General features: G+C 43.2%; 1 protein-coding gene across 2 annotated transcripts in view; it reads right to left on the bottom strand.

Annotated features, from left to right (window-relative positions):
• Positions 1 to 10,542: 10,542 nt before the first annotated feature.
• abl1 (c-abl oncogene 1, non-receptor tyrosine kinase) overlaps positions 10,543 to 21,966 on the bottom strand; it is a 44,159-nt gene continuing 32,735 nt past the window's right edge. For both annotated transcript variants that reach the window (XM_080755287.1, XM_080755288.1), the window contains exons 3-11: positions 21,336 to 21,631; positions 18,789 to 19,061; positions 18,362 to 18,446; positions 17,724 to 17,901; positions 16,427 to 16,611; positions 15,925 to 16,077; positions 15,186 to 15,275; positions 14,566 to 14,694; positions 10,543 to 14,254 (exon numbers count right to left, since the gene is read on the bottom strand). In XM_080755287.1, coding sequence (XP_080611413.1) covers positions 12,594 to 14,254; positions 14,566 to 14,694; positions 15,186 to 15,275; positions 15,925 to 16,077; positions 16,427 to 16,611; positions 17,724 to 17,901; positions 18,362 to 18,446; positions 18,789 to 19,061; positions 21,336 to 21,631 — 3,050 coding nt within the window. In that variant the 3' untranslated portion in view covers positions 10,543 to 12,593. The remainder of the gene's footprint in view (positions 14,255 to 14,565; positions 14,695 to 15,185; positions 15,276 to 15,924; positions 16,078 to 16,426; positions 16,612 to 17,723; positions 17,902 to 18,361; positions 18,447 to 18,788; positions 19,062 to 21,335; positions 21,632 to 21,966) is intronic.

Here is a 21,966-nt window from a genome sequence, read left to right as displayed (position 1 = left end):
ACAGAGACAGAGATAGCGTGAGAGACACTCATTACGCCACCAAACCATAGTTCTATTAACTATAAGGGACTATAGTTTTAGTTATAAAGCCACTATTTGGGCATTTAGCATTGGGGAAGGGGCTTTCCCCTACTAAAGTGGTTATTTTGGTCACCTGTCTAAATCCCTAAAACACCTCCGCTACCCGTTACATTATGCATATAGGTGTGGTTACAATAATGAAACCAATCACCGTGCCACATGCCATTGCCTTGAAGAGATCCCTTATACGTTACCCGTTATGCCAAGTGCTATATTGCTTCATATAGCCTTACGGTCTATGCTCATAGCCCATGGAAGAGTGATGCGTTGCTGTCTCACTTGTGCATTTCTTTTCCCACGCACACAGAGCCAAGAACACTCATCTTTTCATTGAGTAAGAACTCGCTCAGATCTCGCTCATTTTTTACATTTCTGTGCCCGGCACAAGTTAAATAACTTCTTTGACTATTATATAACTATTATCCATCTATAAATGCACCGAAAAATGTCTGTCACTCAGTCATTCTGTCTGTCTGTCCTTCTGTCTGTCTGTACTGTAGCCTACACTTCATTATATTAACCAAACTCCGCCAGATGGGGCAGTAGAGAGTACTCTCTTGCTGTTCATATATTCAGAACGGGTAAGGACTAGTATACTACTATTATATAAACACAATCGACACAAGGAAGTGACAGGCACTCACTTCAAGTTCTGCTGATTATAGGAAAATTACAAATAGATGCGTAGGAGAATAAGGAGAGATGACGCAGCCTGACTGCCAAATGTGTGACACCAAAATAGCCATTTAGGGGAAAGCGTGCCAACACGTCCATGACCACACCTCTAGCGGGTGACGCTGGACCAAAATACCATTTAGGGACAGAGCAAGACCAGTGGCTGACTGGGTAACGGCAGTGACGAAAATAGAGCCCTATGTGGCACCGCTAAAAACACCCCGACATTAAACAATAAAATATAGGCTAAGTAATAAAAAGTAATAAAGTGCAGGGTGGTTAGCTTTAAAATAAAGGCAGAGACAGAGACTCTCAGACTCTAGGTAATACTTTTATTTGTTCACCTTGAACGCTCTGTGGCCCTGAACCCCTGCTAGTGCCCTCAGTAGCCAACACAATGGCTACTTTTTTCCATAATTTAATTTGTGGGACCCCAGCAACCTTTGCATTTGCTCTTGCCTTTAAATGTAGGCAGCCAAGGGGCACCTGGGGATACAGGCATCATCATTATTTAAAAGCTTTTGGCTTTTAAAAGGTTGTCCTTGCCGACTACGTCAAAATGTGGCACCGCTTAAAACACCCTGCACTTTATTAGCCTACTTTATCACTTATATTTTATTGTTTCATTTATAAATGTACTTTTTAGTGTCAGGGGTGTTTTTAGCGGGGCAACACTTGGATCACAACTCAGCCAATTTGTGTATAGCCCCAGATTCCCAGTCATCTGACAATGATAATATCAAGTGGAAGCTCCCAGTGGGAACTATGTAAGATGCTGTCTAACACTTTGTCAGATTTGACAGAGAGTAGAGAGAGGCCGACAGAGAGTAGAGAGAGAGAGAGATAGAGGATGATATTGCTTGCTTCAGACTTGCATTAAAGAGCAGTGCATTAAAGACATGTTTGGGGCAGCATATATGGTATAAATACTCCACCATCTAGTGGACTCTTAACTGTAATGCAGCAACGGCAACCAAATAAATAAAACAAATCTGACTTTTGAACAATTAAGCTAGGCAGGCTACACTTGGTAGGCTGAACATGGTTGGACATTATTCATTGACACGGTCCCAGAGGGCAGGGTCTGTACTTGGCCCCCTTCATTTCCCCCCCTTCATCAAATCTTTTTGCAGGAAATCTATGACATGACACAACGCAATGTGAACTAACATTTTCACCAAATGGATCCCATATGTCTCTTTTAAGTGCCTTCTTAAAACTCACCCTTTCATGTTGTCTGATTTGAATGGTTACGCATTTTTCTTTTCTTTTCTTATTTTCTTGATGTAATTTTTACCATGTTTACTTCCTACTGTGAAGCACTTTGGTCAATTTTTGTTGTGTGAAATGTGCTATATAATTAAAGCAATACTGGCAATGTAGAACTCTGGTAACAGATACACGTACAGTGAAAGTCTGAATTCAAAATTACCTGAGTAAAAAAGTACAAATGTATTGATATAAAAAAGTACTCATTCAACAGAATGTCCCATTTCACAAGTCAAATGAATACAAATATTAAAAAAATAGGCTAGTTGTATTCAGTATTAAATGCAAACATATAGTAATTGGCTTAAACAGTACTGTACATCCAATACCTAGACATACTATACATACTTTAGTGGTAGACGATTGAAGAAGAGGCATAGTGAGAATAGCAAAGAGACAGCATGGGCATGGCAATCAATTTGACTGAACCCATCATAGCTCAGTGAGGACTGTAGATGTTCAAAACACAAAGATAAGAAATATGCAGAAAGCATGGTTCCCATCCCATACATATCATTGCAGGAAGCACATTGAATGTTTTCAAAGATGCAACCACCTTTCCAAAGGAAACCCTGATCCTGTTGTGTTGCTCAGGTTAGGTCTGCTCTAGGCTTGTAAATCCTGATACTGTTGTGTTGCTCAGGTTAGGTCTGCTCTAGGCTTGTTGTGTTGCTCAGGTTAGGTCTGCTCTAGGCTTGTTGTGTTGCTCAGGTTAGGTCTGCTCTAGGCTTGTTGTGTTGCTCAGGTTAGGTCTGCTCTAGGCTTGCCACCTTTGAGATCTTGAAATAAGGAACATACGACCACGCAGCGAAGCAGCACGGTTATCGGATCACACAGACTGACTGGCCTTGGAACGCCTCAGGATCCCCCAGGAGGAAGTTACTAATGTTGCTCTGGAGAGGGAAGTCTGGGGCTCTCTGGTGGAGCCGTTTCCCCCGTGACCCGACTACGGATAAGCTGTTGAAGATGGATGGATGATTTCACATACCATATTAGCCTCTGGGGTCACTTGGTGGTCACTGTGGTAACATCAGCTATTCCTCCTCGGCTATTCAGGTTGTGAGCTTGTAGATATTATATTCAATCACAGTGGGGCTTTCCTAGAACTGCGGTGAGATCCATAATAATGCAGCACCGAGCCCTTAAAACAATGTACAAGGACTGTGTGGGCAACTGGGCATACATCGTCGTTAGAGTTTGTCAAGTTGAGTTGCATTTTTCCGAAAGACTTTGGTTGTTTTCGAATGTGTGTCATGATTTGTCAATGTGGCTGTTGGCTTTGTCCGAGGCTTACAGGTCTTTAAATAAATGTGTTTTGAACCGCCGGCGTCGGGAAACCATGGGAAAGTTAATGGCAAATTCTCTTCCGGTGCCCTTGCAGGGGGCGGGACTGGGACGCTCTATTACCTCACCTCCCTACTACTACTGGGGGCGAGTCCTACCTGGCCCTCCTTACGTAGTATAGTTAATCTACTTCTGATATAGTGCATCTTTTGTATGAAAATGTATTGATAAAATTGATTGGATTCTGTGTTTGTAAGATGTCCAGGTCCACATACAAGCACACAAAAATGACATTCACCACATCCCAAAGCCCACCTTTTAAAACCATGTAATGTCTCATGCATATTACAGGTGATAAGCCATAGTCTTTTGCAGAGCAGATGCACCCCCTCTCATCTGCCTGTTACACCATCAATTATTCAGGGTGTCATTAGATGAGGAGGGACACCCTCATTACCAGTCTAAATGACTTGTTGCTACACCTGAGCCCACTCAACACTGCAAATATCGATGTCATGGTCAGGTACACTGGGAGGCGATGAAGCCAGGCTGCCAGCCTATTTCATAGTAGGCAGTTTAGAGAGATAAAGCATGGCCGGTAGCAAGCATTACACAGCAGCATCTCGTAATAGTATAGTAAAGTATAGTACAGTACAGTATAAATTAGTACAGACAGACAGAAAGGCACTTAAGGCAGATAGATACGAGTTTAGATATAGAAAGACAGATAAAGACAGGCAGACAGATTGAGAGCACCCTGTTTATGCACAGTAAAGAAACTAGTCGGTTCCTACTGTAGGCTACCCCGAAGACAAATGTATGCTCCATCGCACGACGGCATTGCATGCTGAAAATAGCAGACGTACAAGCTCTACGGTATGTCTTGCGGATGCAATGTAGCTTGAGCTGCAGCGTGAGCTCACTGAAGTGCATCCACCAACAGATTACAGGCTGGTCCCCTGTGTCACATACTGACACACTCAAATGTCAATACCTGCCAAACTGGCAATATAGTGGATAGTTCTCACCGTGAGTTTGGAGGAGGAAGGAGGAGGCGTCAGGGGAGTTGGCTGATGGCTTCCCCAGGTGGATTTTATTGACTTTCAGACAGGCCATCCTGGAAGAAGCTTGCGACAGTATCAGTGGAGCTACAGGCAAAGAGAAACTTGACGCTTGTCTCTCTGTGTGTGGGGAGGGGGGGGGGGGGGGGGGGGGGGGGGGAGAGAAAGAGACATTGAGAGAATAGTGTCAAAACACTCACGACAACTTGAGAGAATGTATACTAGAAGAAGAAACCACCTAACTTTTTCATTAAATGATTTTTTTTTTTTTGAAACCTTATATTTTGAAAACTAAGCAATAATGCCTCATCAAAGTTGGTTTTGTGACTTTATATATTGGCAAACAGAGGCTGAAAAACAGCCAAAAAGAGACACAAACTATTAGGCTGGGTTCCAGATAAAAAACAGTGATAGTTCAATAAATAAAAGAGTCCGCACACCATTTTCAGCTCCAAGGAAATGTTTTTTTTAACACAGACGTAAAGGGTGTTCAATCGCATGAATATGAATAAAAATATAAATCCTCAAATGGAGGAGTTGGGTGGTTTCCTCCCGACAGCAACGTATAAACAATAAATGTAAAAAAATAAGCAACGAATGGGGAAAGTGGCCTACGTGCATGTACGGTGAATGGACAATATATGTATGGTTATGCAGTAGGCTATAGTAGGCCTACTTTAAATTAGTGTTTTGGCTTCACCCAGATTATCGTGTGACAGGACATAGCACACATTCTGGGAGAAACATTATGCAGTGAAACAAATGCAGCAAAATTTATATTTTGTCGTGTAGCCTTGTGCACCGAGATTAACTTTTGATATAATCCTGATTACCTCCCAGAAGGTCCCCAAATCAAGCTTAATGTAATGGAGATGAAAAGCTTTAGTGGAAAGAGAGGCTTAACTAGGGATTGACATTGATGACACAGAGCATTTTACGACAACAAAAAGCATGCACACACTCACACAGTCAGACTTATTAGCAGACAAATATCAGTTGTCTTTTGTTCGTTTCCTTTGTTTAGCTTTTCCCCATAGCTCTGAATCTCCATGAAAGCCGCTGATTCATCTGCTGCTTATCAGTATCAGTGAAGGCAAAACAAAGGAGTTCTCTCAAACTTCTACTCAACTTCCCGAAGGGAAAACTGATCTGAGATTATACTAGGACAGGATGGCAACCCTGTGTGTAGGAATAGATGCAAAAAAGTCCCCACATCAAACTTGCATTCACACACACACAATAGAAATGCATGAGCGTGATAAAATTCTCTATAGGAAAAGAAAAAGCTTTGAATGGCAATCTCCATAAGTCCCCCACTTCTCTCTCATCATAACCTATATAGATATTCCACTGTTAGGTAACTTCTTAGCTTACATATGATTCATGACGACAATTTTTATGTATTTTATGTATTACCATGTTTTTGTTCTTGCTTACTGTAAATCACTCTGGATTAAGAGCATCTGCTAAATTGTAAATTATAACGTTAGATTCTAGTGGAGAGGGACAGAAAAGAAAAGCCGTTTGTGTGAGACAACTCGGCCACCTGAAGTAGGTGGTGTACAGTAAATGGACAACAACTAGTACCGGTAGTTACTAGTTGTCTTTTGACTTTGAGGGTCAACTAATTTCATACTAACCTCACGTCAACTACCTGTCAGTGGGGAGTGTTACTGTGTTGGCTGGGCGGAGGAGTAGGACTAAGGCCCTATATGTCCTCTCTGGGGGGGGTGTAACTACCTGTCAGTGGGGAGTGTTGGCTGGGAGGATGAGTAGGACTAAGGCCCTATATGTCCTCTCTGGGGGGGTACTACATGTCAGTGGGGAGTGTTGATGAATGAATATCAACATCCTAATATGACCCCCCCCCAGTCAAAAAACACTTTGTTTGAAATAGACACTCATGCTTTCCAAGGTGTGATTTGGGGTCCTAAGGATGAATACAAAATTAATATCAACATCTTAAAACCAAAATGTTGAATTGTGCATGGGTTTGAGGGGGTAACTACCTGTCAGTGGGGAGTGTTGGCTGAAGAATGAATATCAACATCCTGATACATCCTAATACATATTATGACAGGCAATTCCTGCTGTCAAAATATGACCCACCAGTCAAAAATACTTTGTTTGAAATAGACACTCATATTTTCCAAGGTGTGATAGTAATCATTGCTATTTTGTGTGTTTATTCATTAAAAAGGGGTCTACCCGGCTCTTCAATAAAGAGAAAATTCATTTTCAGGTAGGTTGCACATTTTCAACTAACCAGGAGAGAGAACCAAATCAGCTGTTATATTGTTCCAGTTCCAATGTTGTCTGCTAATTTCTTTGATTTGTTGTGCACACTACAATTGTAGTAATGTAAACTGCTATAGTAATGGTATGTGCCTTTCTTCACAACTTCCTAATTATGGGAAAGGCTTTTTTTCCACACTCTTCACAGAATCCCCAAACATAAAATAACAGAACAGCACAACCTACTGGGAAATATGTGCAATATCAAAAGGAAAGCAAATGCTTGCTTTGCTACAAGCAGAATAAAGGCATTTACTCTTTTGCTTGGAAAGCAGACTAATACTAGGCCAATACCTTGTAGTCAGGCATGTGGTGTTTTTATTATTATTTTATTTGTTTTTATTTGTTTTTATTTATTTTATGTTCTTATATTCAATTTTGTTCTTTGCCATTGTTTTATCATTTTAACTACTTATTTTTATTGTATTCTATTTTTGCCCTGTGAAGCACTTTGCGCTACATTTATGTATGAAAGGTGCTATACAAATAAAGTTTATTATTATTATTATTATTAATACCAATACTAGACTAATACCTAGGCGTTACAGGGCCTGCCATTATTATTGCTTGCTTTACAATACATGAAAGATGGTGGTGATCACAGGCAGATCCAATAAAGCCGACATAAAGCAAAGATTCTCAAGCGACTCATACTAGTCATGTAAAAATACAGTATTTAGTTTGAAATTCCTATGGACTTTACAAATCAAATATTTCTAACACTAGTACATATTGTCAATATTAATCAATTCATAGGTTAAGGGAGTGGTTTATATACCAAAACTGCAGTGGATTCGTATTAATGCTCTTTTGTTGAAAAGCATCCTCAAGTATTTTCGTTGGGCCCACATGAGTTTGTTATTATACGCGAGAATCGACCTATAGTCCACAAAAGCCATAAAAAAAATACTTTAAGCCCTATACGGAGCCCTGGAATGGCCATAGAACAGAATATCTCGACCGGTCGAGATCTTAATATAACTAAAAGATACATCGCATGGATGCACCTGGGACGTATCCTCAGTGATGTTTCGGGTTTTCCAACATAACAGTCACCTTTCAAATAACCATTGTACACACACGCGCGCACAAAAATATGGTTTGTGGACAGTCAACTGTTTCCTAGCTGCAATATGACCAGCAGATGGAGGTGTTGGATATCACAGTCAGTCTGACATTTAATAAAGCTTTAATTAGTGTGTGTATGAATTTGCCATCTCAAGTGAAGTGTTACTGAAGAGACATTTTCAGTGTCACCAATTGCATCCAATCTGTACTTCCATTTGAGTTCCAATCCAGTTTCAATGTTCTCTGCTGCATGCTTCCATCTTATTGTTTATCATGTTTACTGTAAGGGAGTTCTCTGCTGATTGGATACAAGTATCCCAACCTGAAAATGCATTTTCTAAAGAGCTGGAGAGACAGGTCTCTCTCCTTGTTATATTACTGAACAAGCCGTAACTGAACAACATAAAACCGAAAAAGATTCCACGTAAATTGCACACTGCCTTCATGATGAGTCATTTTCAAAAATCCACCTTATCCGCTTATCAGCTTGTCAACATTGTGATTTGAAGCACAACGTACTCTAAAATATCCTGGTTGTGTTGAAACCTCAGTGTTTTATCATCAAGTCCAGTCTCAACACAACCGTCTATATAGGCTATGTCATAGCCGCTATGATATATTACAGCACTGTGGCTTTGGCCCACAGTGAGCTAAAAAGTTGTGAATCGCTTCAAGTATTCAAGATCTCAATCATTAATGGAGTTCATAATAAGGTGGCAAAATGTCTTTTCAATGTGCTTGTTCACCCCCGCAGCCCCGCTGTAGGTTGAGAACAAACAGTGGTTAGATGATCCAATATTCCAACAAATATTCAGGTTAGGATCAAATCTCAAAGGTTTGTAACTTACGCACACAAGTGGAGATTGGAGAATTGGTTGTGCAGGAAGATTTCGGTGTAGGAGAGGTTACAGGTAGAAAGTTTTGTGAGGATCTGAACCATTAGGAAGTGAGTGTCTGCCTACCAGAGTGTAGAGTAGGAGAGTAGCGACACGCTTTGATCTCTATGGGCTATAGTTCCAAACATTTCTCCTGCGGCTGGAACTATCCCATTGAGATAGAATGAGCACTTCCGCATTCCAGCCATTCTGCATCTGCAGTGCTGTCTACCTAAGTAAACAAGCTGCCATTCACTCAGGCTTGATTGGATGTTGCCTCTCCATGAGCCTTTTGACATACATGGAGCACTTATGCCATTTTTCACTATTTTGAAAATATTTTTTTAATAATTCAGCTAGCCTACATCATAGCTGTGTCACATGCTGTAAGCTTGTAGATTGGTTATTTTAAAAGGTTTCAAAATAGTAAAAAATTGCAAATAAATTTAGGGATAGGGATAACAATAATCCGTGCCTTTTCTGGTTTTATCCTCTTAGCAGACTTTAACCTGTAGCTTCCTCAGACTGTACCCTTTCTGCAAATAATTTCAATCAAAACCATCATCCTGTCTAGAACACAATAAGCGTAGCAAGGTAACCCTCAGCATCAAGCAGCCACAGACAACGTAATGTCACCACTCACCATAGGGCCTTTCTTGGCCCCACCCCTCTCTCATTTGTTTATTGCGAACGCAGTGAGCACTTACTATGAGACCTAGCAGATCATGTCTGTCTGTCTGTGTGTCTGTCTGTCTGTCCCGCTTTTGTGCCCATACATGGAGCTGAGTGATTTGTGTCACCATGACTCAGCCATAACCATATAAGGAGTCCCCAAAGCAGCTATACGTCCAAAACCCAAATACCCAAGTACGAGCTGCGTTCGCTTCCCGCGTCTTACCGGTATTATGTTAAGGATCCAAGATGACCCCAGCACCAGGAGGGGGTGGGGTGGAGGCTTAAGGCCTATTCATAATAGTCAGGATTTTCGGTGACGAGGTGACCACCGCTCCAGTGGTGAGCTGACCACTGGAGCGGTGGTGAGTAAAAACAGAGAGAAGGGCTGGAGTGGTGGCGGTGGTTTGCTCTTCACCGCGGCTCGTGACGTCATGTTGTAGTTCGTGGTCACCTAACCACCGTAAATCCAGACTATGTATGAGCCTTTAGGGTGCGTTCGGAAATGCGCACCGGGAATAGTCAGTTTGTTGAGTGTGGTGGGCGGTGACGTCAGTGTGCCTTATTTACGAACGACCACAGCTGTGACGCATTCACACCACCTACACCGGACAACCCCAGCTTCAGGGTAGGGTTGCTCAGTGCGGGCACTGGGCACACCCAGTGCGCAATGCACTGGATTTTCGAACAACAACGCACCGAGTGCACTGAATAAACGAACAACAAGAGAGCACAACAGTACGTTCAGGGCGCATTTCCGAACGTACCCTTAGATATAGGGTGTGTGGGGTTGTCCGGTGTGAATGCGTCACAGCTGTGGTCGTTCGTAAATAAGGTACAATGAACGCACTCTGTGACGTCACCGCCCACCACACTCAACAAACTGACCACATTTCCGAACGCACCCATATACTCTAAGGGTGGAGGTGAGCGAGAGGGGAGTTGCACCACTCAGTTCACACAGGTGAGATTTTTCTTCTTACAAATGATTTGATCGGCCCAAAACATTGTGTTTACGGACAGGATTTGTCACAACTCGAGTTGGCTTTGTCCGCGGTGTAAACATCTTTATATACACCGGTAAATACTTTTTGAAAAGTCTGAGGGAAATGAACAGGGAATTCACTTCTGGTCCTCAGGAGGGGGCGGGACTGCGAAACGAAGTTACCATGCCATCATGGAAGCCATTGTTCTCGAGATAATAAAAATCCTATATATTACACACACACACACACACACATGCCGATATATATTTCAAGTAACACAATTGCTTTGTATTTTATTGCAACAAAAATTGCACCAAGGCTAGAGTGAGGAACAAAGACAAAAATAAATGATCTATTTACAAAAATAGAAATGAAAAAAAAAAAAGTAGTGGCATGATTGGTATTAAAGGAGGAAGAAATTAAAATGACTAAGAACGAGCCAACATTGACAGTACCATGTTATGTTGAAATCAAGGCAGCTTGTGGTCGACTTGTGTCCCTAGGCATCGCAGTCAGACAGGGCACATGGAGTACAGCACAAATACTGTCAAATAGAGTGTTCCCACAGGAGCTACAGAAGTGTGTACAAGGAACATATAGGCTACAGTGGAATTGTTTTTGGCATTTATTTTTTTACAGTTTATAATGGTCAGCTTGGTTAAAAATCTTGTAAGAGAGCAAGTGACAGGTATCATCCACAGTTATATTTTTCAGTCCAGTGTTTCCCCCAGGTTGTTTTTTAATTATCTCTCTTTTTTTATAGCTGGGGTGTAAAAGACCTCTGAAACAGCATTTGAACCATGACACCAAAATCCCAATTGAGAGCAACACAAATTAAAAGCTCCCTCAGATGCCTGTTCAGTGGTAGGGGAAACACTATATTCAGTCCGATTTCTCTTGACAGAAGAGAGAGAGAAAGGAAGGAAGAGAGAGCGAGAGATTAGGAAAGATGCTACTGATGGCTTTTGTGACTGGTGCGTACTGTAGATACTAGATACTGTTGAATAAAAGTCATTAAAAACAGGAAAGCACTCACTCTCAGGACAGCAGAAAAACATTCAGATCCATAGAGTCCCTGACACTGCACCCTGTGGTTCCCCCTCCAGTGTAGACTGGAGACAGTGGTGTTTGGTTTACAGATCAGATGATTCAGTCCAACAGAGACAGATTAGCAAGGCTACCACATTGTTGCACTTCTTAACCACTTTCAACCTGGCATCCCTATTTAGGGTATGTCATATAGGTGGTGAACACTTTCAAAACATGTCAAAAAAAGATAAGAAAATGGTAGATCTACAATCTCATAACATTTTGTGACGCATTGTGAGCCTGTAGATCGGCCATTTTAGTGTGATACCAGAAGTATATAGTAAGGCTTTAGAGTGGTTAAGGTGGCAACGTTTCTTTTATAAAACGTAGTACTACTGATAGTGTTTAAGGCACTATTATTTATTGCCAACATGTGCTGAGAAGTAAAAATCCGTCTAGTAGGCTTGCATCCATCATTCCTTTATGGCACATAATTGCAAATACTGCAATACGCATTCATTCAGACTAAATACTGACACACATGCACTCGTTTCCACCATTCATACTGTATATATCACACAAACTGCAGAGGAGTCACGATGCATTGACAAGAAATACATAGTACAAGCTACGGGCAAAGGTGATGTGGCTAGTGACATTATGCTATATACACTGTGCGATTCCAGAAGCTCCCTAAATCTTACAGGTTGAAATGCAAAGTATGAGATTAGATATTTTAATGTTAGAGCTAAAGGCATCCTCAAACATAGCGAGGTTTAGCGTTGTTTTTGCACATTGTCAATGGCAACAATGCCAAATGTAACACACTGACAGTAGAAATGAATGTGAAAGTGTTTTAACTAGTAGTGTCATCATAGAGGATAAACAACTAAAAAAACGTAAGACATGATCATTTAAAAAAAATGATTGGCAAAAAGTCATGTTGATGCAGTATTGGCCCCCAGGCCTCTCAGTAAGGCCACTAGACATCATGTCCATTCATAGTTAACATTTTTCAATATTCAACTCAGTTTGAAAACGTCTAGCGAAAGACTCCTTTGATTTCACGCACGGTAACCACAGGCTTTAGCGTTTTGAAGTGTACCACAAAGTGTAAATGTACAACACTTTGCTGTAACACTACCATGCTCTACCATCTCCTCTCCAGCGATCAGCATGGACCACCACATTATCATAACAACCATGGTTCATGCAGTCACCCAGAGAGATGGATAGTAGCATACAGTTATCTATCAGTTCAAGTTTCCTCTCTTATAAGGTCGAGGGGGTCTGTGGCGCTACCTCTGAACAATGTCGCTGATCTCTTTGACAGAGCAAAGCAGTTTGCTGAAGTCCTGCTGGGCGCTGGCACCCCCAGTGGCATTGGGGCAGATCTGCAACTCACGCAGGCTGCTCTCAAGCTTGTTGATGGCTTCACGGAAGGCAAACTTATTCCTCATTTGCTGAATGGACTCCACGTAGCTGATGCAGTATTTCGATAGGTTCTTGCCAGCCTCTAGTACAGCACTGTGGCTACCCGTCTGCTCAGAGTTGCGGCCGATGGCGGCGCGAAGCAGCTCCGTGCCCTCCAGCACCATCTCCCGCGTCACGGCCGAGTTGGGCGTGCGTTCGGCCGGCTGGCGGGGTGCCGTTTTGCGGAGGGAGCGTCTGGTATTCATGAGGGGGATGAAGGCCGTGGGAGAGGTCTGGTCGCCCGCTGAAGAGAGGGAGGAGAATCCCCCCATGCTCTGGCTGGAGGTGAAGGTGGATACCGAGGTGGAGGAGGCGGAGGTCTTTAATGGTTGAGGTTTGGAGCTTGAGCCCAGAGACAGCTTCTTGGAGGCTTGGTCACAGGGAATGGTCGGGTGGTGAGGTTCAGTGGGAAGCACCTTGGCTTTGGTGTCTGAGGGAGAGGGCAACTCATGAGTGGGGCTCCGGGAGTTTTTGCCAGATTTGGCATTCGAGGGTGGGGGTGGAGGTGGCGCTGGCTTGGGCTTCTGGAACCTTCCTCGCTCCCTTGTGGACGAGGAGTCAGTGGTGGTGTGTTTGTTTCGGCGAGCCCTGCACTCGTCGGCAGCTGCACCCAGAGGAGGGAATACGTTGGGCTTAAGGAGCTCAGCCTGTAGGGCACTGGTCTTGGAGTTGTCCAGCATTTGGCCACCTAGTCTCCTGACCAGCTTGGGCGTTAAGGCTTGGGGACTGGAACCCGGACTGGGCTCAGTGTCTTTAAACACTTCATCTGGTGCATCCTCTGCCTTCTTGGGCAGACGTGGTGGGGGCGTGAGGGTCCCCAGTCTAGGGGCGTTCTCCCCTTTATGCTCACTGGCCCGTTTACGCGGGAGCGCCGGCTTGCCCCCAAAGGTGCCCGAGTCAAAATGCCGCTGACCAAGGTCTCTGGGAAGGGTGACAGACTTCCACTCAGTGCCATGTGAGCCAGGAGGCATGCTAGAGGCAGATGAGGACCGCAGGAAGCGCTTGGAGTTGGACACCAGCTCCTCCTCACTGGGCGGAGTGGTAGCCGTCTTGACCCCCTGACCGGGTGCCGCAGGGGCTCCTTTTTTCCTGGGAAAAAGTGGACCTGGAAAGTTGGGTGCCCCGTTGGCGATGCCCCCTGCCCCATTGTTATTTGCTCCAAGGAACTTCAGAGAGTTTAAAGAGTCATTTAATGCTACCGATGCGCCATTGTTGAAGCCATCCATGTCTCTGTGCTCTGGGGTTAAGCCCCCCCGCCTCTCCAGGGTGCCATCCATCTCTCTGAAGGAGGAGCTGCGCTTGGGTGGGGCCGGGGCGTTCTTCTTCTTCTTCTTAATAAGGTTGAGGAAGCTGCTGCCTCGGGTCTTGTCCTTATCCTGGCCTTTAGGTATTAAGCGGTCATCTTCACTCGGGCTGCTGTCGAGAAGCGGCCGCTCTTTCCTGGGTAGCATGGGTGATGATATGGCCCCCTCTGGCTCCACGGGGTCTTAGGGGTGCACGGAAAATACAGGGAACAATCAATGAGTCAGTGACCGGAAAGAGTAAAACAATTTAAAAAACAAACTAAATGTATAAACATACTGTAGGTCAAAGGTTTGCATTTTGACCATGACCTTTTCAAGTATTTTTTGGGGGGAAAGAAATTAATAGCGCAGGTTGGTTGGCTTAATCGGATTAGTACTGTCAGTTATCGCTGTGACAGACACGGATAGACGGAGCGTGTTAACAATACACCCCTGAACCAAGGGTGTAAACACAGAAAACAGGTCTACTCTGGTGTATGTATGCAAGTCTCACCAGGACTGTCTCCGTCTCGGTTTTCCATGTTCCGTCGTACAGGTCTGGTCTTGGTGGGAAGCTCTGGAGCCTGCTGGATAGGTCCCAGTGTCACCTTCTTCCCTTTCTTCCCAAGCTCTTTCTCCACCTCTGCATACAGACATAACAATAGTGAAACATTGCTTCTTTCTGACAACATGGAGCGTGCGAAAGGGACCAAGGAAAAAAAAGATCAGACCCGTCTGAACTAAGTGGTGTACTGTACTACCTCCCTGGCCTGTGTGTGTGTGTGTGTGTGTGTGTGTGTGTGTGTGTGTGTGTGTGTGTGTGTGTGTGTGTGTGTGTGTGTGTGTGTGTGGCTGCACAACAGTGACACTTGCCAGGATCACACATTGTTGGGCAATGGAGTGGCTGCACCACTCAAATAATAATAATAAAACTTTATTTGTATAGCACCTTTCATGACATGAAATGCAGCTCATAGTGCTTTACAGAGCAATGGAGAAAAAAAGAAAAGAAAAGAAAAGCAAGGCATACAATACAATGTCATAATGAACACTTATTATATGGAAAATGTTTATCATCTCGGATTGCTGGAACTACAATATAGAGGCCATACATGTATGAAAGCAAGTACTGACCATCACAGATACTGGACTCTTGAAACATCGTCTCGAAGGCCTGATGAGTCTCGGCAAAAGACGGACGCTCTGCAGGGTTCCACTTCCAACCTGGTATGAATGAACACCAAAACACCCCATCAGTCTGTACATCAATCCTCCAGCTGACATTGACAAGTACTGTATATATTGATCGATTTGATAGTTTATTTTATTTTCGTGTCCTGCACACAAAGTGCCTAACACACACATGCGTTTAAAAGACACCATTTTACACTTACAGCATGTTTACAGTAGATTCATATAATACATTAAATTACATTATATAAGACATATCTAATTGCAAGTCTTCTTTTTGTCTGATTGACATTTTTATTTGATTTTGTTAGCTTTTATGTTTTGCTATGGGTTAGCAGTAGCAGATAGAGACTGAAAATAGAAACGTTGCCCTCTGAACTATCACTAGAGTTCTCTCCTACAGCATGTTATCAACCCTAGTGGAGTACAGCAGTGGTCCGGACTACCTGTGGTCCTTGATGGGGTTCCAGGTGGTCCCCAGCTAAGTGATGAGTTTGTAATGTACCCTTATTCATTCTTTAACTTTTGAGAGTGTAAAATGAAACCAAATTCAACGATAACAATTCTTTAGTTTTGGTTCAGCAAGTCTAAATCTCATCAAATGGTGGTCCATGGCTCAAATGCCTTGACATGAAAAAGGTTGATAACCACTGGAGTATATTTATGATTTTTTTCAACTCACAGGCCCTCATGAGTTCATAGACCTTCTCAGGGCAGCCCTCTGGCCGGTCCATACGGTAGTCTTTCTCCAGCAGCTCATAGACTTGGGACAGGTCAATGCCAGGGTAAGGAGACATGCCGTAGGTAGCAATCTCCCAAAGCAGCACGCCAAATGCTGGAGATGTCACAAAGGTTTTATTAGTGGTTTAGTTCACAAGTTCGCACAATAATGAATGACGGTGACATTATCCAATTGTAATGGCATAGTGAAATGGACATATTTGGCAGATGTTTTCCAAGACATGATTTGTGTATCTTCAGCAAGAAGCAATATGAAAGCAACTTCTCTAGTGACAAAGACAAACCAGGCATAATCTATACATTACCAATATTTGGGTAAACTAATATTATGTCCAAAACAGATACTTTTCTGGAAATGCAACAAAGAACCTGTGTTCTTGCTCTTATTTAGTCAAATGCTCTAGTTTGTGATAGCTACTACAAGTGAGATTCGGTGTGCTCACCCCAGACATCTGACTTAATCGAGAACTTGTTATAGGCCAGACTTTCTGGAGCAGTCCATTTGATGGGAAACTTGGCTCCAGCATGTGCTGTGTAGGTGTCTCCAGTCATCAGCCTGCTCAGGCCAAAGTCAGCTACCTTCACCAGGTGGTTCTCCCCTACCAGACAATTACGAGCAGCCAAGTCCCTGGAGCAGAGATGACATACAGCAGAATCCAGTTATTTAAGGACATAATGTGCAAATCAGATTTTGTTTTGTCAAAATGTTTTTCATGTTTTGAGATTATTAAATAGACAATAGTTATATTTAAAAAATAATCAATGTGTTTTTATCACATCCATTGCAGAGTTCGCATTCCACTTGTGTTGTGTGTAGAGCGGAGTAATGGGCCGCGTCTCGACAGGCTTGAACATTTGGACGAAGATTGTCAAATATAAAAAGACATAAATTATCACTGCCTCTAGAGGGATACCTCATTAAACATGCCAGAACAAACACTAGCTATCTTGCAACACAGCCTCGACCACGGCACATTTCAGTATGTCTGTGACAAAAGATGTCTTTCCGTCTGTGAGCTGTGAGAAAAGGAGCTGGACAGAATGGAGAGAAAGAGCGAGCATGGAAGCAGTGAGTGGGTCGGGACCCACATGTAGGTCACATATTTACGGGTACCTTTATTTGTTGTTTCCTACATTTTGTTTTAATTATTATTTCAAAACATTATCAAAAAAGAAAATTCCATGAATTAGAACAAATATTTAAGAAGTAGTGAACGATCTACAAGCTCACAAATTGGCACGAAGCTGTTTTGGGTCACGGGCTAAAAGGTTTGGGAGCCACTGACGCTCCTTGACTTGGACAAGGTATCACCCCGATCAGAGCAAAAAGAGCTGGCAGTGTGTATACTAAATGTTTGTGAGATTAGCATAACAGCCACAGCATCATGCTTTGGGAAGTAAGAGCATCATTTAATAAAGTGGCATTACATGAGCTCCACTGTGACTTTAGAAGCTAATCTATTTGTAGGTCAAATAGGCTAATCTATTTGTAGAGCAAAACAGGCCATTCACAAGGCCTGCCCGGCTTATGAACAGACAACATACCGATCTACAATCTCACAACAGGTCGCACTGTGACGAGTTGACTTTTGAGCTCGTATATTGGCCATGTTCGCCACATGACACCATTGGATGATTAAGTATAAAATAGGGCTTAGCCTCGGAAGCCCCAAAAAAGCAATTTATTGCTTTTTGACCATGGCCCAAAGTGAAGTCAGATACTGATGTGGTTCCGCATACCTGTGAATGAAGTTCTTTCTCTCCAAGTATTCCATGGCAGAGGAGATCTGCGTAGCCATGTAGAGAAGCACCACTGCGTTGACTTCCTCTCTGTTGCACTCCCTCAGGTAGTCGAGCAAGTTGCCATGCGTCATGAACTCTGTGATGATGTAGAATGGTGGCTCTCTCGTGCACACCCCTAGTAAATAAGAAAAAAAAACAGTCACATACTGTAGTGTAGTCGCTCAAGACAGACATTTTCTAATGACATTTTCTAATGACAATGACAATGTGTACATTGGAAAGTGCTGAAATGCAAAGAAAATAAAGCAGATGTGTACTCTCCCCACTTACGTTTCGCATTTGTAGACCGTAAATAAATCCTGCAGTAAATTTAACTCCATCTACTTTCTAATATAAATTAGAAAATATCTTTAAAGATATCTTAAAATACATTATCATGATGAACACAGGCAGCATCATAATTGGTCACCCCACCGTTCCTGTCTGAGGGGGAGAAGAGTCGTCTGCCTTGGTAGACGCATTACGGTATGCCTAGACATACCTTTACTGATGAAACATCCAATGCATAGATTTCCGTACCGATAAAGGCATATTTGAGGGGGTAAGACATGTGATGGACGGGGTGGCCAACATACCCAGTAGCTGAACCAGATTGGGGTGTTTAATCTCTTTCATGACAGCCGCCTCTTTGAGAAACTCCTCCACTTCCATCGTGTCCTCCTTAACAGAATGGCAAAAAAGCACAGAGTCAATGTTTGTCCAAGCACTACCACAAGTAAAGTTGCCAGCTGTTGCATCGCTGCACCACCAGGTGGCGGTATAATGAACACCACACAGCCAAGCAAAATTCAACCTACTAGTGTGTGTGTGTGTGTGTGTGTGTGTGTGTGTGTGTGTGTGTGTGTGTGTGTGTGTGTTTGTGCGCAAGCGTGCGTTTTCAGAAGCCTGGCATTTTAGAATTGGCCTCAGGTCTAAATAGGCTAGTGGTGCACTACAAAAACAAGCTTCTCGATTAATCGAAAAAGTAAATCGACAGTATAATCACTAACGAATATTGCACACCTTAAGCGTCTTGACAGCCACTGTTAGACTGTACTTCTTCCAGACGCCCTCGTAAACCTCCCCGTACTGGCCCCCTCCCAGCTTGTGCTTCATGGTGATGTCGGTGCGCTCCATCTCCCACTTGTCGTAGTTGGGCGACACGCCATAGATGGTGGGCTTATTGCGCTTGGGAGCCGGATAGTGTAGAGTGGTGATGAGTCCGTCGGCCACCGTGGAGTGGTGATGCACCAGCTCCGCCAGCGTGTTGAAGCGGCTCTCCGACGACACGTACAGCTGGAGGAAACGATATACAATGACACCTGATGAGTCCATTGTCATGTTAGCAATGTCATATGGAGGGTAATCTGCTGTGCTTGTCAAATAAGTTATTAAAATATGTCACTCTTGACTGTAAAAAGTCAGGAGATGTCAATGAATATCTAACTTTAACAGCTAATCGCAATTACCTTAATTAAGTCAGCCTATTCTAGTACACTTGCTAAGTTTGTGTATGTAGTCAGTCAGAGCATCTAAATTCACATGTAGGATAATATTCTATTTTGAATTAGAACCAAAACTAAACACAGCCTAAGTTCCTATTAAAGCTTCCATTCTTTAAAAAGAGAGTATATCAGTGTCTGAAATGATTTATAGAGCTCACAGCTCTACCAATATGTACAGATATGTACAGAATATGTACAGATATTCAAAGGGGTTAAAACTGTAATCCGTAACTTTCATGTCCTACCGGAGAGTTGAACCTGAACATCCTCCAACCACCACAGTTATACTCCATATATACTCAAATAACACATTGGTTCTAATACTTTTACATTTCAAGGACCCTAACTCAGTGCATATTCAGTTTCATTTGTAAACTCTCACAGTTAAAGACCTGTAAGGGTCCATTTGGAACCCTCTCAAGGAACCCTGAAGGTTCCTGGACCCCACTTTGAGAACCACCGATTGGTATTATTATTATTCACACCCAATAGTTGCAGCTTGAAGAATTAAAAAATGTGTGCTTAATATTTTCTAAGATCCCTTCACAGATCCCTCACAAGGCTAAGTGAGCATGAGAAAGGCATTTGTCAGGCTGTTTGTTGCATGGGGGGATATTGGTCAGGACTGACTGGACAGTCTTTTCCATTGTCCAGGTCTTACATAACACCCGCAATTACTCATTCTCCACTCCGCTCCATGCATAGCCCGCTTCACCCTGAACACATACAGATCATTTTGTCACTCATGAAAGGGCTCTTTAGCAGTACAGAATTACTGTAAGGGGGGAAAAGACCCTTGAAATCTAAAGGGGATTTTATTGATCTATCATAATCCAAAGCCTTTACAGTATGCTAGCTAACCCTCATGGACACTTTAGCCACTTAAGCCCTATATGCTACTAAACATAATTATACCGAAAAGATGAACACGAGCAATCATGCGAGTTGGGCTTTTTGATCTGCTAGTTTCAAAATGTTCAAGAAAAATCTCGCTTAAGTTATAATGAGGCCCATTCTGCTCCTGTTGGTTTTATTGACAAGGGGCTTGAGTAATCAGTTATTGTTAATCACCCAGTCCGTGTGCTAGTGAGGTTCATGTGTGAGAACTGAAAGTGCTGAACACAGGAGAGGTAGTACTGACTTATTGGAAAAGTCAGACATACCAGACTTGTTAGCAGTGTAGGCAGCAGTACTGTAAGACACTGTGAGGTCTGTGTCATCATACATCTCTGCATGATGTGTGTGTGTGTGTGTGTGTGTGTGTGTGTGTGTGTGTGTGTGTGTGTGTGTGTGTGTGTCACGCTCGCCGTCTGTCCGTTTCTTCAAGCATGTGTCGGCATTAACCACATTTAACATGGCTTCCCTATTTTGGGCATGTCATTGGTGAAAATGTCAATCTTTCCCCACAATTTAAAGATTTCCAAAATGTTCACAAAAGGTTGCCAGGCGACAAAGTATAAAGGCTGAAGTGGTCAAGTGTGCGTGTCGGCCTGTCTGTCCGTGCACGTCTGTGTTTTCATGCATACGTGTCTGTGTAGATGGCCCGTCACAAGATCAGTGTCAGCGTCAGGGCTCGCCTTCTGGTCTGGCCTTCTGTTGACTGGCCATTATGTGCAGGATAGTAGTGGTTAGAGGCATTCCTGGCATGCCTGACGTTCCTTAAACCATCTCACGTCTCTACAGTACAGTTGATGACACAGCCAGGTTGGCAGCCCTAAGCAGACAGTGACATGGCCTGGCCGGGAGGGGGGTCAACTTTATCTTATTTCTTTGAACATCTGACTTCGTACCTCGATCTATAAATTACACTTTATGCAGCCAATGTGTAGTTATGTTTATAAAAGTGCAAGCCAGAGTCAGGGATGTTATTGTAAAGTTTGGGGGACTTTGTAGTTCTCTAAGCCAAATCGAGAACTGAGCTTCAATTTGTAAGCCTAACTGAGCCTCTGTTAGTTCTGTAAAATGCTAATGGTCCATGTTGGTTGGACCACACGTTGACAATCGGTGGTGTAAACAATTGCACTTCCACACCAGCTGTGACTCTCCCGACACCCCCGATGCCTACCTTGCTATCAGAAGCCGTGTTGATTCTGTAGTGGTAGACCCTCCCCTCGTAGCGCAGAGAGATAGACCTCTGGCCGGGACTGCTCTCACTCTCGCGGACCAGGAAGCTTCCGTTGATGCCGGAGCTGAGCAGATACTCGGCTGCGTTGCGCGACACGGGTCCATGGTACCAGCTGTGCTTCTCTAGGCTGTTGACGGGGGTGATGTAGTTGGAGGGCACCCAACCCTGGCCATTCTTGGTCTGTGCCTCACACCATTCACCGTTGTGGTTGTATCCCAGCACACGAAGCTTTTCTCCTGGTTGGGAATACGATGGGACAAAGCATTAGACTGACAATAGCCAGGGCAGTGAGGACATGGTTTACAGTGATTTTTAGAATAACTGGGTACCGAAAGGTGAATATGAAACCATTACACGTGGTTGGCACAGTATTAGTTACACAGTAATAGATACAGGTATGTAGTTATAGTACTGTATAGAGCATTTTCCAACGGCTTCAGCCAGTCATAATCAAGGACAGGAAATATATTTTTTTTTTACGTATTATTCTACCTGCTAGGACCTAGACTAACCACATGAACCTGAGTATCCGTATTCTGGGGGCGAAGGTTCTGCAAAACAATAGCAGATC

The sequence above is a fragment of the Protomyctophum bolini genome (assembly GCF_963924005.1).
Source record: "Protomyctophum bolini genome assembly, chromosome: 22".
In the NCBI taxonomy this organism is placed as follows: Eukaryota; Metazoa; Chordata; class Actinopteri; order Myctophiformes; family Myctophidae; genus Protomyctophum; species Protomyctophum bolini.
Note: the sequence above shows the minus strand (reverse complement) of the source record. Positions and strands in the feature narration are given on the sequence as shown.